At 36.1% G+C, this 17,357-nt stretch overlaps 1 protein-coding gene across 3 annotated transcripts in view; it reads left to right on the forward strand.

The window, feature by feature from the left end:
• LOC107559068 (GDNF family receptor alpha-2-like) overlaps nucleotides 1-16,237 on the forward strand; it is an 87,192-nt gene extending 70,955 nt beyond the window's left edge. For 2 of the 3 annotated variants that reach the window (XM_016242801.1, XM_016242800.1), the window contains exons 5-9: nucleotides 1,485-1,594; nucleotides 2,633-2,773; nucleotides 6,051-6,214; nucleotides 12,969-13,013; nucleotides 13,974-16,237. In XM_016242801.1, the coding sequence (XP_016098287.1) occupies nucleotides 1,485-1,594; nucleotides 2,633-2,773; nucleotides 6,051-6,214; nucleotides 12,969-13,013; nucleotides 13,974-14,087 (574 nt within the window). In that variant the 3' untranslated portion in view covers nucleotides 14,088-16,237. The remainder of the gene's footprint in view (nucleotides 1-1,484; nucleotides 1,595-2,632; nucleotides 2,774-6,050; nucleotides 6,215-12,968; nucleotides 13,014-13,973) is intronic. The other variant, XM_016242802.1, reaches the window with a different exon arrangement.
• Nucleotides 16,238-17,357: the final 1,120 nt, after the last annotated feature.

The raw sequence follows: 17,357 nt of genomic DNA on the forward strand, positions 1-17,357 counted from the left end.
ATTTTTTAAATTTTTTTTTTTAATTTTTTCCCCCCCCCCCCCCCCCAACTAGTCGGACTATAAGAAGCGCTGCATGATGTGATTTTATTGCTCATTGCTTTGGTCTCCTGTAAATCCTCCATGGTAAAAATCATATTCCACATATCTGTATATTTAGCATAAAACATATTCATGATTAGATATGGTTTTGTTGTTCTGAACTACAGAAAAATATCTTCCTGGTACACTGTACGAGGAGTAAATACGCTACATGGCCTCTTTGGATTTCTGTCTTTGAGAAAAACAAATGAGCAGATTTAAAGGGCTGATGAAATCATTTCCTTCATTATATTATAATAAATAATAAAGAAAATACACACACTGTTTGTTTAGACAAAGTGAATAATCTGGAAATCGCATTGGCTACATTTACACAGCTGCCGATTTTTAATATAGAGTATACATTTTAGTTTTTAGTATAGAGTATACATTTTAACCACAAACTTTTGAAAAATAGTGTACATAGTTACAGTATACTATTATACTGATCATTTTTTACCTCAATAAAATCAACCTATTCATTCCATTAATTCAATATTCTATTAATCTAAAATGCTTTTAAACATTTGGACATCTCTAAAGTCACTCATACATAAAATGCTGTTTTAGAGGCTGTTTATATGTTATAATATATGCATTAGTCTCTAGGCAAACGTATGGAAATGTATGTGCACTGGAACAAACAATACCTACAGTATGACTACTAATGAGATCATGCACAGTTCTGTTATAAACTGTTCAGATAAGCAACCAAACAGCAAAGAAATGACTGTAAATGTAAAGGACAGATGACTATGTGTTGTGGTTGAACCGGTGATGTACATGGGTGTTGAGAAACATCCGCTGTGTCTGTTCAATTGTTGAGCCACACAGCAGTGCTCCCAGATCTCCTGTAGGAGGTGGACAGAAATATTGCACATCAGTGGCATCTGTAAACTTGTCTGACAATGTTTAAAATTCTCTGCTACAACAAATTGCCAGTGGTTTATTTATTGCCTTAAACATACAGAGATTGGAAGGCTAAGCTATAAGAAGACAGTTGAAGTATTTGTGGAAGCTCTTGTGCTCTCTCATGTTACAGAGAGGACCAAGATGCCTCTGAACCACAAACATGCTGTGGTCAGGGTCAGCAACGATGAATAACTAATGGACAGAGGAAAAAATAAAGAGAAAGAATGAAAGACAGCAAAAGAGAGAGAAATGGTCGTGATTTTGCCTTATCTTGAAGAAGAAGCAGTGATGTGTGAAGTCGAAGATGCCTCTGAACATGCACAGACTCAAACTCTGTCCTTTGTGGATTACAGCTGGCCTCTTCAGGCATAAACACATACGCACAAACTTTCCCCAATTTTTCACCCCTAGGCAAAACTATAGACTGACTGCACTTTGTTCTTCATGGAAAGTAGTTTCATGTTGGCATGCTGCTGTTGTGTTTTTGTGCCAAGGTCACGACTGGCTGATTTCCACACAAACTGTCAGATGACCCCTCACTCCATCAGCAGCTGCCTCAACGATGACTATCAGGCCTGCCTTGCATCTTACACCAGACTCATTGGTGAGCTGAATAATGTTTTTAATAATTTAGTTTGGGATATAGATATACAACAGAAATAAATGCAGTGAATGTTCATAAACAATGCATGTATGTATGTATCTATCTATCTATCTATCTATCTATCTATCTATCTATCTATCTATCTATCTATCGTCTGACCTCAATATCTAATATTTATCAATAGATAGATAGATAGCAATATTTTTTTAATTATTATTACTACTACTACTACTACTACTACTACACAAACTACATTTGAAAATGTTGGGGTCTATGAGATTATTTTTTGATACTTTTATTCATCAAGGATGCATTAAACTGATCAAAAGTGAAAGTAAAGACTTGTTACCATTCATTTCTATTTCAAATAAATGCTGTTCTTTTGAACTTTCCATTCATCAAAGAATTCTGAAAGAAATGTATCATGGTTTCCACAAAAATACATAAATAAATAAAAAATATTAAGCAGCACAACTGTTTTCAACATTGATAGAACAACTGTGAACGACTTTGCATCACTGGAATAAATTGCATTTTAAAATATATTAAAATAGAAAACCGTTATTTTAAATTGTACAAATATTATTGTCTCCACAATATTACAGTACTTTTGATCAAACAAATGCAGCTTTGGTGAGCATAAGAGACTGCTTTAAAAAAAACATTAAAATAATTTTACTGACTTTTGAACGGTAATGTATTGCATAATATTAGAAAATGTAAGTCAATGTCAATAGAGTTTGAGAAAAGTACTATTAATATTTTATCAAACTTTTGTGCACCATCTTTAGTAAACATTAAGAGCACATCAAATATAATTAAACTGAACAAATATTTGTTTTTTGACTCATTCATTCATCAATAACAAAATAGACAAAATAGTCAATAACAAAAAGACATATAAAATATTCAACATTTTACCCCTGAAAAGTAATGCTGATGCTCATTTTCATTTAATAATTTACTGTGATACACATTATTTAGTAACCTAGAACTGAAAATAAGTGACTTATTTAGTTTGATTTGTTCTCCTTATAGGTACAGAAATGACTCCTAACTACATGGACTCAGGTCACTCAAACTTCACCATCTCCCCCTGGTGTACCTGCAGAGGCAGCGGGAATCAGGAGGAAGAGTGTGAGAAATTTCTACAGGACTTCAGAGAAAACACCTGTCTCCGTAAGTCTTTCTTCTTTTGTTATTAAAGCTTTTCTTCTGTAAAGTCACTTAGCTCTCAGCTTTCTCACTCAATTCAGAATTTATACTCAGCTTTTTGATAAGTAATTGAGGATGCAGTACTTATATGAGCATGCGGTTGTTTAGAAATAGGTTTCTTTGCTACTTCTTAAACCTGAATGCTGCAGCTACGGTGACGGTGTTTGAAACCTGCCATGTTTTGTGTTTACTTTCCATTACAAAATTCATTCCATGTGTGGAAGCTCTACCCACCTCTAGAATCATAAATGTCTGATTGTTTTGTAACTAATGTCATGCTTGTTAGCAGAAAGTAAACATGTAAGCTGAGGCTAAATAAGGCTTCCAGCCTGACTTGTTATCAGGTGCTGTTACAGGACTCCTTTTTTGGCATTTCATAGTGATAATGTGTCAGTCCAGTCATTTAAACAGACTTTTATGGCTTATTTTAAAATGATAATCTAATTAATTAATTCATTCATTCATTCATTCATTCATCATCTATATTTACATATTTTAGATTTAGTTTAACATGTTCATTCTTTAGCATTAAATCAAATTTGTAATATTAACTTTGTTTGACAATTTTTGTAGGAGAAATCCAGTCATTTCAATAGGAATACAAGCAGCTGGGAATTTTATGTGAGGGCGATTGATTTTCCCATGCAGATGTCGCAAAGGGTTCAAGTTGGTCACGTTTATTTGCCTTGTTGACCAACAGAAATTTGCTTGGTTTGAAAGAGAATTCTGTATGAGCTATTGACAATAGACTATGGACCTTTTTTTTTGTCCACAAATTTGCTAATGTGACTGCCCTTAGTAAAAATTTAATATATTTAAAATACATTTATTTCATACTAAATATAGTTCAAATCTATTAACATATTTATTGACATATCGCTCAAGATTTACTCATATAAAAATAATTAAACTTTATTCGGAGTATCACTTGTGCACAATGCACATTTCTTAATATTAAGCCTACAGTGTATTTTAATTTCACTATTGATGAAGATTGGATGATCTTTGAATAATATCAGTCTTTAAAAGCAAGATATTTAAAGTGTACATGAAGCATACTTGCAATAGTTCCACTTTAGCACAAATATACTTCAGCATATCAGGGCAGTCGTGGCCTAATGGTTAGAGAGTCAGGCTTGTAACCCAAAGGTCGCAGGTTTGAGTTCCTAACCCTAACCCACGACTGAGGTGAGACTCTTGAGCAAGGCACCCAAACCCCTAACTGCTCCCCGTGCGCCGCAGCATTGGCTGCCCACTGCTACAGGATGTGTGTTCACAGTGTGTGCGTGTTTGTTCACTACTCGGTGCTGTGTGTGTGCACTTGGATGGGTTAAATGCAGAGCACAAATTCCAAGTATGGGACACAGAATACTTGGCCACATGTCATGTCATGTCATGTAATTTCCTTTCCTTTAGTTTGGCTTCAGCACTACTTCCGCACAATTAAAGTGCACTAAGTACAAAATTAGTTGTTCCAGTTTAGCAGACTTTAAGTATACCAGTTTAGTATACCATAAGTACAATTGCAGGGTATTTTATTAAGTAAATAAATATGTAAATGTATTTGTAGTATACTCAACATTAAATAAATGTATTTCAAATACAGTTTAGTACATTTATTTGGCACCTTTAGCTTTGAGATAATATGTATGCTAGTGTTCTCCTAAACAGTGACTACACATTTCAATTCTACAATATTGCTGTACATGGAAAATGGCCCAAAATAATTTTGTCCAATCAAATGCTCTCTAGCAAAGTCTTAGCAACTAGCAAGATGTATCAAATCACAGTTCATAGAACATGTACATGATTGAGTTATGCTCAAAGAAAATACCAATAGATTACAGTGATGCAGTTTCCTGCTAAGTTAACAAGAAAAGGCCAACTTGGAAAATAATGCTAGAAAATAGACTTTGTGTATCAATGGTTATAAAAAAAAATGCATTATTAGATATAGGCAGATCAAATTATTATTAACAGGAGGCAAATAAAAGAGAATCTAAGATGAAGAAATTCCCCCCAAAAAGTTTGATTGCTTGGCAGGAATATCTTCCAGAGAGTGAAATAAATAACAAAGCGGAAAAATGAAAACATAAGATAATAAGCTACAGAGCTTCAGGCATTAGCTCAGGAGACAGTTCATCCGATATCCCACTGTGAGATAGGCTGAGAGAGATTTCTCAAGTCAAAACAAGCATGGATACAGCATAATTTGCATGGATTTTATGTAGATCATGGCTGTCTTTGCAAACCTAGCAAGCTGCTTTCGTAGACTGCATTCTAAGGAATTGTAGGCATGCTTTTGATGTGACAGTTGTTGCAAAAATCAACTATACCTCAATTTAAGTGAATTGTAAGGTAGCATCAAATACAACATATCCTTACTGAGAACATGATAATCCCATAATAAACTGGCAGACACAATTAATGTCCTGGGATTTGATGTTAGTAACATACTAATATGAAACTCTTTTGAAATCAATAGTCTGCTTCACATTAGCAGCATTATTTCTTATGGTGTTGGTAAATGGCTGTTAATGAACTTGTGTTTTATATCATAGATACAAGCTCATGGAAGCAGTAGACAGCAAGCCAGCTCACATAATTTTAAGATAGCCTGTGTGTGTGTGTGTGTGTGTGTGTGTGTGTGTATGCGTTTTTGTGACAAATGAGGACATACATTTGTATAATGACAAAGGTATAACATAGGTATTACAAGGAGAAGGTGACTTTTCAGGAAATTACCCCATGTCCCCACTTTTCAAAACGCTTATAAATCACACAGAATGGAGTGTATTGAAAATCTGAAATAGCACAAAGTTTCCTGTGAGGGGTAGGTTTAGGGGTAGGGTTGGTAAAGGGCAATAGAATATACGGTCTGTACAGTATAAAAACCATTACGCCTATGGGATGTCCCCACTTTTCACAAATGTAAACCTGTGTGTGTGTGTGTGTGTGTGGTGAGAGAATGTGTCTTGTTTTGTTTTTCTAGCAATTAACTGATTCAAAATCGGCAAGCGTTGCAGAATTAGCATTTAGCTGAACTGCTGACCCCCCAAATACAGTTAACTATGCCTCATTCCTAACAAACTTGGAGAAGACGACACACATTAGTTTTCTCCTCAAGGGATCTGGCGAGTTAAAGTCTCTCTGACTTTCTGACTTTCTGACTTCCTGCAGAAACATTCTCTTTTGAAAATGTGCTTTGAATCAATGTGTTTTTCCTTTTATTTTCCAACAGGAAATGCTATCCAGGCCTTCGGCTATGGGTCGCTACCCAAGCCTGATCCTCAGCCTACTACAGGCTCAGTGAAACCTGACCTTGAGCCCACTGTCAACATCCCTAAAACAACTATGGAACCTGGGGAGGAGCCCTGCATTATTTCGTCCTGTGCAAATTTGAACGTAAGTTTTAGAACGTTTTAGTGTTGTATATTACATTGTAAATTTTAATGATGACGTGGATCTGAGTCAGTAATACCATGGTGAAAAAGATGTGCCCTTAATTGCTTTGAAAGTGCATTTGTACTAAAGACTATAGAATGAATAATAATTATGTACCTGTACCTAAGTTCTTCTTAAGCACTCTAAAGTTCAGCTACTGCATTTAAAATAAATGTAAACGATGATACATTTTAATTTAATTGCAATTAACATGCAAGTGAGTGTTGAAAACATTACAATATGTTCTATTTTAAATTCTATACATAAAAAGTGTACTTTTTTCCACAAGGATAAGCTTAGAAAGAAATGGAGGTGTCTTAGTAAGTCACCGATGCAGAAAATAAAAGAAGCAGCTGTGTGAATTAATTAAAATACTGAACATGTTGCGTTGTAAATATTTAGATCTCACCACTAACAAAGCTGCATTTACTGAGCATCAATTACACACATTACTCGTTTATTTTAGTTATACATATTGTAGTAAAAAAAACATGGTAACATATTTACACATAGGAATATTGTATGCTAACTGCCACTTTGCATTTAATTAACATTTGATTGGACTAGTTGACATTAGTCAAGCTATGAACAGCTGTAGAATAAACAAACGACAAGAAATAAATTAGTTGACATTTGTACATTTGTTTGGTTAATTGCACGCACACACACACACTGCTTTGCAGAGTTTTTCACCTGAGTGCAGAATACTCTCCAGAGATGTTGACGGACTCATAATTAACATATTATAGTTGAAAATGTAAAATGATTGATGATTGTACCCCTGAAAACAGCACAAATAGACCAGACAGAAAAATGTGTCCTCACAATTTCCCAGAGGAGCCACAAAACTGCATGTCACTATTTACACTGCATGTGTTTGCGTGTGTGTGTGTGTGTGTGTGTGTGTGTGTGTGTATCTGTACGTGCTGAGCCAGTAAAGCAGTGCTTAATTTATTGTAAAAATGATAATTAGTGCATTACCCAAGCAGGAAGATTATAATTAGAGACTGCCTGAGGGGAAACATTGTCAAACTTCACCATTCTCTAGCAATTCAGAAACAATGTCAGATGCGCATCACAGATTCACCCCATTGCTGAAACTCATATTTTTCTTCTGGTCCCACTCAAATGAAAGATGAATAGTTTGCCATGGGCCATTTTTCTCATTCTGACAGGTAGAGAGAAAATGGGCAAAGTCTCGCTCTGTTTACCGTGTTTTAATTCGAGGCAGTGTTCGGCATCACAGTGATTTTTGGAGGTGAAATTCAAAGGGGGCGCTTTGCTCGATCTAGCAGGTCCAATAGCACTTAAAGTGTGCCTGAGGCAGGAAGGATGTTTCTTCACAGAATCTACATGTAGATGTGACAAGACTTGCTCATGGGCACAACTGAGGCAATGATTCTATTCACTCAAAGCTATAAATCATTTCCAGTGCTCCATTGGTATGAATTATCAGATATTCATAGTTATTCATACTGTTGAGATCTCTTCTAAAGCATTACAGGAGACAAATATGAGACCTTCAGATTATCTGAGCACAGTGTGTTATTTTGTTGAGATCTCTTTTAAAGCTTTAAAGGAGACCATTGTGAGAGTGTTAGAGTTTTTGTCTCAGGAGACAAGTTTGAGAAGCAGGAGACTCAAGCAAAAATCTCCATTCGATCTTAAAGTAAACTCATTTATGTCTAGGAGAAATAATTGAGATGTTAAAGAGATCTCACTTTTGATTTGTCTTTCCTATGGGTGGAACTGTCAAAGCCAGGCCATGAACACTCAAAAGCAAGTTGACTGTTCATCTGCAACCATGATTATAGCATCTATGAATAGCTATATCTGCAATGGACTTCAGCAGATGATTTTGCTAAACCACCACAATACAACAAGATGAAGTTGTCAATACAAGAAGTTAATACATATAAAACACAAGCCAACACACTCTCACCTGCGAAATGTTTTACCCATTCCTTCAGGAATTTCAATCTCTGGGGTTTTTAAAACCAGTGGCTGCACATAGTTCCAGCAATAATTTTTAACGACACGTCGACCATTCCAAGATGACGGGCACGTTGACATGCCTGGAGCGGTTGAATGGTGATCTATCTATACATATCTATACATATTTAAAGTGGACTACTGAAAGAAAGTGTAACCATAATAGCACATCTTAGAATGTTCGTCAACCAATCAGAATCCATCATTCAACAGCCTTGTGGTTTAAACAGCGATATTTACCTTTTTTTGCCAAAATTTTGAAGTGATTCACATACATTTATTTTCCCAGTGTTGTACACCAGTTAATTTCCTATGACCGTATCACAAGGTGACCAAAATTGGCAGTTCTGTCAGGACCACTATCGTCAAATATGATTGACAATTAGCATACAGTTTGGATTGGCGGTATGGTTCTGTTCTGGGCAAGAACTCCCTGCGCATCCATGCAGCCTAGCATGGATGAGAGCAGGGAGAGCAGCGATAACCCCCCAGGGTAAACAGAACAGAACCAACATAAATGTAATGCAGATATCGTTCAAAAATTGTATGTACACATTTTAGAATTAGTCTGATTCAAAGGAGAATCAGAAGGCTGAATCCCGACTGACAGAGGAGGAGCTGGGGATGGAGGAAGATAATTAGCTATTGAGCAATGCTTAGATAGGTGTCGTATTCCCATAGGTTGATGGAGATCAGCTGAGAGTCAGCTGATGCGAGCTTGACTAACGTGACCTGCCAGAACTAACGCTATGCTTGATTTATGCTTTCTCCAATGATACAGAAATGGACATTGCCATTTTCTTCTTTAATAAGAGAATTTCTGATTTAAATCAGAGATACTATGACAAATAATTTGTTTTAATGCTGTCAAATTGACAAGAAAGAATCACAAAATGATGCTGCCTTCAAGTGCACCTGGGAAATTCTTATCTTTGAGGGCATTCGTTATTACGATGTGTCACACATGCAGGTCAGAAACATAATACGCAGGTTGCCTAAACAAAGCAAACAAAAACAAGAATTCTATTGTGAACAGTAAATCCAAATAACTGTCTGAATTCAAAGCTACATCTCATTTTGCCAAACCATTCATTATAATTCACACATTCAAGTTAGAAGTCTTAAGTTAAAAATAAGGTTGATACGAAGCATGGTTTGCTCTCACAAAGGCCTATGAAAGAGTTGTGTACCAAGAGGAATGATTTTGCGACTATCTGTGTGTTAGTTTGTTTGAGCAAGGTTGTATGTAGTGGTGCAAGGCTACACATCAGTGTCTTTCTCTGCATTTCTGTGTAAACAATCAGGACATGTGTGAGAGTTCTAAAGCAAAGAGCTGAGATGTGAACGAGTGGAAGAGAAATGGAGGGAGATGTTGAGAAGCAACGAGGAGAGAGGAGGGCATTAGCAGAGCTGTGAACAGAGATCTGGGCTGATGTCAACAGGCAGCTGACACACATCACCGCTCTCGCTAATTAATTGGCTTTTAGTCACTGTCCTCTGTTTCTCTCACCCCCCCCACCAACATCCCCACCTGTCAACACACAATTTCGGGCCCTTCCTCCATCTCTCGCTCTGTCTGTCTGTCTCTCTCTCTCTCTCTGTTTTGCTCGCTCTCTTTGCCAGCTGCAGTTATGGCAGTTATGGCTTTTGCCTAAGCCTGCATCTAATTATGCATGTTTACACAGGAGATGCTGAAAGTTCACTGCATGAGCTAATGCTAATTCAACACAATCACTACATTCATAGATCAGGTAAAATGACACATAAAACAAAATAAAGAGACATACTGAGACATACTACACGAACACTGATAAATAATTAGATATTGGTAACTGTAGTAGTATTTCCTTCACTTGAACTCACTATTAAGTGAATAGTGCCTTTGCGGTTATGGGTATGAACAGGAAGATATAAACATAATGGGGTAAATTTACTAAAATTGTATCGCACCTGCTGATAGTGTAGTTTATTTGCAAGAGTAGTTTTAGCACCCGATTCACTAAAATAATCATGCAAATCAGGCAATGGTGCAAAAACACATCTATGCTGAACTCAATTAGCACAGTAAGCCACTTCTGAGTGCTATAAGCTAAACTAAAATAAAATAAAATAAAAAAGTGTACGTACGTAACCGAGACGTTCCCTGATGGAGGGAACGGAGACATAATGTCGTGACCCCTAATGTCGAGGCACGACATAACTCGTAGTGACCGATAGATAGATACATACATTTTTGGGGGAAAAATTAAAACTAAACTAAAAATCAAATGAAATAAAATAAGTCAATGTTTTCCACAGTTGTTTGCAAAATTAGAATGATGAAATAAATCAAAACATTTTCCCACACTTTTTGAGTTATTTATTTATTTTAAATTACAAATAAACTAAAATGACCAACTAAAATGGCATAAAAAGTAATAAATAAATAAATAAATATTTTTCACCAGATTAGAATGTTAATATAAAATAATATTTTTAAAAAATTATGTAAAAAAATGTATTAAATTTAAATATATAAATTTCCCACACTTTTGACAAATTAAATCAAGGAAGATTGCTAACATGAAGCAATCTAACAAAATACAGCAAAACATACAGCAACAGCAATATTTGCCTACATATATTTTTATCAAGACATTTTAATACATGCTTTCAGTGAACATTTTGATTGATGATTATGTCTATGTCAGGAATCAGTGTTTTGAGTAAATTCATTAGATCTCCACTCGAATCGGCTTTTCAAAACGAAAATGTGCACTCAACTATACCAAACATCTGTAAATATGTGTGGTTATAACTCCATATGACCATCGTTTGACGAATACACAACTTAAATAGATAAATAGCACAGAATTTTTAAGAATATGGCACAATGTGGCTAATTTACATAGAAGGAGCCATGTATGCATGCATGGAAAACAAATTTAATAAAAGACTTAATTACAATGATCACGCAACATTTTGTGCTTGCTTAAACTAGTTTGTTCATAAATAAGACACAGGGGTTTGTAGTGAAATCACACACACACTTTAACAGCTCATATAATGCACTCACTTCAAAGCATCTTGAAATCACTCATTCTAATAGTCCTTCATGCTTTACCTTTTAATCAGAGGAGGAGAGATTAAGATCGATTGAGTCTCGGGTAAATAGCATTGTGTGGAGAGAAGGCTGACTAAGGGAGCAGCACACAAATTGAGTCACTAAATCCCAATGGGATACAGTCTCTTCCTCCCAGCCATTATGTGTGTCATGTGGCCTTTGGGTTTTCTGGACTACATCACCTGATTAAACCAACAGCTTTGTGAGAGGCAAACAGATGCAGGATGTTGCCGCAAGAATGCGATTTTAATAATAAAACGCTGAGAGGTGTTCTTGATATCTTTAGAAACAATTCAGCACCGAAACCAGGCGTTGGCATTGTCCACACACTATACTTCTGTCGTATCTTGAAGGTGTCTGGAGATGATTACATCTCCTCTAAGCCTCAGTGGTCTTATTGCAAATGCCAACCTGGCTGCGCGGATGTACCCCAGGCCCGGCTGAAAGGTCTCAGTCTTTATTCTAACATAATTGAAAACAGATTTATTGGATTAGGGCGAGTCTGCGTCTGTGCGAGTGCACTAGTTCAATCCCACCCTTCTTTGTCATAAACAATACCGCAGCCACGTCTTGACAAACAAGCTTTGATGACCTTGTTTGGGGGAACAGAATTTTACAGCATGCGATGCAGGAATAAATGTATGGTTATGAGTCAATATGAATGGAATGATTTGCACCTCCTTGTAAAGACCTTCAGAAGTATGAGGCCTTATGAGAATTTAGCCAATTAAAAGAAGGTGGCCTGGCCAAAAGCGGTGGCTTAAAATAAAACAAAATGTATAGAATGGGACAATATGTACGGACAAGTTATATGGATGTCTGTCTGTATTATACTATTGGCAGTTTATCTACCACAATTTGACCACAATTGCAGGACATATAAATGGTACAATTTCTGGGTCTTAGTGAAAAGCGGATGCCATTTTTTTCTGTTTTTTAAAGGGTAAAGGGCAAAGTTTAAAAGCACAGATTTTCAACCAGCTTTGTATTGTTACAATGTCATTGCATATGAACAATATATAATATATAATACAACTGCAGAAATACAAATTCAGATATCCAAGTATCAGCTAGCTTCAACAAATTTCCCTCTGTTTTTTATTTCAGCTCTGCACAAAATGACATCTCTTTGAGTGCAAGCTTAAAAACTGAGTGACTGATTTTGATTGATATTCCTGTAGTTCAGATAGATCATGCTGCTGCAAGAGCCTCATCGGTCCCTTTATTACCATTTACATATCTGTGTAAGAGCCCCATCAGAGCAGAAACTAACACTCTCACACATTTAGAGGATTACAATGAATTTGCATGTTTTAATATGCACATTTTGGAGGCTAATTCAAACGTTTTGGAATTATATTTTGGAATCTCTTAAAACGTCTTTCTGTCTAGAAACTCTTCTCTCAGACTGGTTACATTATTGAACTATATTCTGGAGGTTCTGACCCAAAAAATCTATAAAAGAAAGAGACATATCAGTGAGCCTGATAGCGCTTCACATAAGACTCATTGTCAGATGATAGATAAGATAGACATGCATTACAGAGTAGATATCTCAAACAAGACACCATCGTATTATACTTGATTCCATATCTCAAGGATAACCTTATTTCCTTGCAGGCACTTGATTGCTATCCATCAAAAGACTACATCTGCGAAAGTGAGGTAAGAAGTGCAAAGATGAAACTTTCCAAGCCTGTGAGTTCAAGCATTATCTGTAAGCATCTCCTGCTTGTGCATGTGGGGAAAGGCTTGATGAATATTGCGTCCAGAGACAAAGCACCACTGCACGGCTTTAATGTAAATGTGTTGTAATCCCACATACCCCTTGTATGGTCACTTGCTCACCTTGTACTGCAAAAGCTTGAGAGGGTTTAGGTGAACCTCACAAATCCTGTCCAGAACATTTCCAGGTTGTATTTTACACCAAAACTGAGAAATATGTAAGAAATGTTGCATTATTTATATTTTCATCTTGCATTTTGACATTATTTTCATGATGATTAATAATAATAATAATTTGTATTTATGTAATATAAGAAAGGTTATATTAATGTAATTGTAATGAAAACAAAATGACAAGCACTTTTGAAAATAATGTAAAAAAAGAAAAAGAAAAAAAGAGGAAAATATTAAGAAACGTTATGGTAGTATTTGTTGACTGCATACTATTATATGTAGTTTCATAAAAATAATGTCAGTTACGAGATAAAAACAAATTAAATATCTTTGCACTGTGACATTATTTTCATGTCCAAAAATAATAATAATAATATAATAATAATGTATATTACTGTAATGCAAGATATTCAGAACATCATGGTACCATTTGTCAACTACTATACATACTATCATGAAAATAATGCCAGTTAAAAGTACAAAAAAATACATTTAATATTATAAAATATATTATTATGATGATTATTATTATCCCACAAATTCATTCAATGAATGCAATACAATAATGTATTACATTAAAACTACATTACAAATTGTTTTCTCTCTCTGTGTATGATTTTGTAAAGCATGACCTGGACTTATTTTCATGATATTCACCAGTTTGCGCAATGTCTGGTGTTCCATATCATATCATATCATATTATTATTTATTTTTTTTCCTGACAGGTTCCTGGCAGTCCACCTAACACAAGAGTAGAGGACCCCAGAAATTCAAGCCCAGCTCTATCTGATGTTTTGATGCTCGGTCTGTTGTTTGCTCTTGGAAACCTCGCTATGTAGACCTACCTGAGCTTCATAAGCCAGCACAGTGAGGACAAGGTTGATGGAAACCCCCTCATGATCATCTTCAGACCAAACTCACACCTCTCTCCTCTATTGCAGCTTTCTTTCTTTCAGACAAACACCAAACAGAAAGAACACAGAGACACATATCGAAAAGACTGCTGCATCCTCGCCATGGCCGAAACAGAACATCGCATACCGAATGAGCAAACGGCCAAGAAACAGATATTGCGTACTTAGCCGCTTGAGTACAAAGTCTGGTGCCTGATTGGTGGACCTGCAACTAAAGACCCAGGCACAGAGCTTTCCAGTCTACTGTACTACTTCCTGCCACCCACACCACCCATAAAAAAGGGCGTCTCGCAGCACCCATCAGGCCTGAATTACCCATTGTCTGGCACTGGATTACACCATCTCTGAGAGGCATTCTCCATCCCGGCCCACTGCCCATTTATTGGATTTGCTGCGCTCTTCTTTGACAGCTGCTTTAGCTTTCTCATTGTGATTATTCCTTTTCGGTTCCGTATGTTTTCCTTCTTTTGTCCACCAGTCAAACAGGAGTAATTACTTTCCCGTGGTTCTTTTAAACGTGAAGTGTTTGAAGTTCAAACTGTACCCTGTCGACACAGCGCAAGGTGGATGTCACGGGCGACAGCTCTCTTAGTCACATTCTGTACTTAGTTTGACAGATTTGAAAAAGAAAAGAATGTTGAGATGAAGTTGATGAAAATGTACCAGTGGATCAACAGGAGAAGTAGATCTTTACAAACGGCTTTCGTGTGGGTTCACAATGTCAATGGGCTGCCCACACATGTATAATTTTGTCTGTGAATATGAATGTTTTTCTTTCCAAAAGTACAGCTGTTAATTATTATGTGTTGTCTTTAATTGAACGATGATGAGACTCTAGAGAAAGCAGTGGGAGTGACAAGAACTGCATGACTGAGGAAGACCTGGAGGTGCTCATACCACTAACCATTATTAGTCGCGCCATAATCGGTCTCCGGTTAAACGGAGTTCTACACGAGAAAAACCCTGCCGAGGACAGCTAGCATTTTGGGGCGTTCATCGTCATGTGAATCATTGTGTGCAATTTATGATGTGGCCTTACTCTTTGTTTTTCCTCCCCATTATTTTCTAGTCGCTGTGTGGAGAAGGTCTAAAATGTTTCTAAAAATGGACTCACCCCAATTCACAGGTTCAGTAAATGCACTAGACACATATGACTCTTTTATCAACATTCCAAATACTGAAGTTATGAACAAAACAGACATCGATATATATATATATATATATATATATATATATATATAAATGTAAAGTTCAAAACTAAAAAGATTTATATATTGTGTCCTAGGCTTGTTACATACATACCATTGCAAAGCAAATGATAAATAGGAACATTCTTTGTGTAAATATGGCACTAATGGGAAATGGAAACACATTAAAGTTATGTCGTATCAGTGGGGCTCTGTCTGTGAAAACGTTCAAACAACAACAGGCAAACTTTTTTTCATTAAAAGATGATTCAATACTTTATAGTACTAAAATATTTATGAGATTAAGGATCCAGTGATGTAATAATCAGCTCTATTTTGCCAGATGCTCAAAAAGTAATATCTTCTTTTTTGGTGTGAATGTTCCTAGAATTGTACTTTTGTTCAAACATCTGGAATATATAGATATATAAACAGTATATTTTTGAAGTATGCTGCCTTTTTGAGGGAGAAAATATATATATATTTTAAGGGGGCTATTAAGTCAAAAGGCAGGTTTGTCATTGTTGAGTAAGAACAAGAGCACATTTAAATGGTAAGAAAAATATTCCTGTCACCAGACACTAACAATGTGATTCTTGCTTTGAAGTGATTTTCAAAAATGTGCTGTCATATTCAGTGGGAACAGAAGTAGTGGTAAAACAAAACAGTGTGATTTCTCTGAAAGGTGTCAGTTTACATTTAGTCTTGCAACCTTTTAACAAAAAAACAAAGTGAATTTGAATCTCAACGTACCTGAGCAGAAAAACATCCACCATATGCTCCCCAAAAACAGCGCTGATACTGTATATCAAAAAGGCCTACTGGGGTTTGGAGAATGTTGTGACAGAAGTGTGATTGTTAAGTGTGTGTGCGTGTGTAGCCTACATGTACAATAAATTTGTGTGTGAGATTTTTAGCTATGGTTGGGTGGGGAGGGGATTTGGTATCAGGGAGAGACCATTTGAATGACAAATGTAACCTTCAGATGCAAAGAAATTAACTATGAAAAAGAGTAGCACTTCACAGAGACATTCAATGATGCTTTTGCTGTGTCACATGACTTTGATAAACCATCGTGATTTGATCACCTCTGGAATTAGCAGAGCTCTACGTCATCTCATCACTGCTTTGATGTAAGGGTCACCTCCCTTTGTAGACTGCTGTAAGGTCCAGATATGCTAATGCTGTGCTTGTTTCCTGATCAATAAAGCCACTTCAATTTGTACCGCTTTCCACATTTGTGTCTCAATGTGTTGAGGACATCCACCATGGTACCTTTTGCAGTTTAAAATCCAGTGAGTGGCTCTAGAAGCACATTCAGTTTTATCCAAAACAGATGAACATGAATCTGGCAATGGTTTATTATTGGTTTTGATACGTATTGCTTCAATTTGGAAATGAAATGTCTGGTGAGTGGGACTAAAAGGTTAATGCTCTGTTGTGTTTGAAAATACCGTACTAAATACATTAAACCCTAACCAATAGTGTTAACAAAAGCAAACAAGAAATAAAAAGACATTTTCTGAAGCAACCGTGTAATTTTAGCTTGCTTCTTCAAGTCTTTGAGCTCTTTAGTCATGACTCGTACTACCTCGTACACATTACAAGTGCAATGCTGTACCAGGTGCGCTACCGAGCGAGTTTACTGTATCAGAAAAGCCATACATGTGGAGCTGGTTATGTGATGCGGACGTCAAAATGTATTAGTACACAACTCATGCACTATAGACAATAATATGCAAGGAACCACTCAAAAACAATCCTTATTAATCAAAATGATTGAATTATTAATTTTTGTGAAAACAAACAACAAAAAAGTATTTGGTGTTTTACTGGCATTACTGTTATTTCCACTCCAGTAAATTGTATAGGCTGAGCTGTTGCTGTTGTCAGGCAGGTCAGGATACTCAAACAAAGTATCCTGTTGATACCCGGAATGTTTTGAAAATACCACAGTATTCAAAATATAGAAGCACTTTAATTTCTCTGCATATTAGGCTGGAATAAG

This window comes from Sinocyclocheilus grahami, unplaced genomic scaffold, assembly GCF_001515645.1.
Source record: "Sinocyclocheilus grahami isolate Dianchi unplaced genomic scaffold, SAMN03320097.WGS_v1.1 scaffold673.1, whole genome shotgun sequence".
NCBI classification, from domain to species: Eukaryota; Metazoa; Chordata; class Actinopteri; order Cypriniformes; family Cyprinidae; genus Sinocyclocheilus; species Sinocyclocheilus grahami.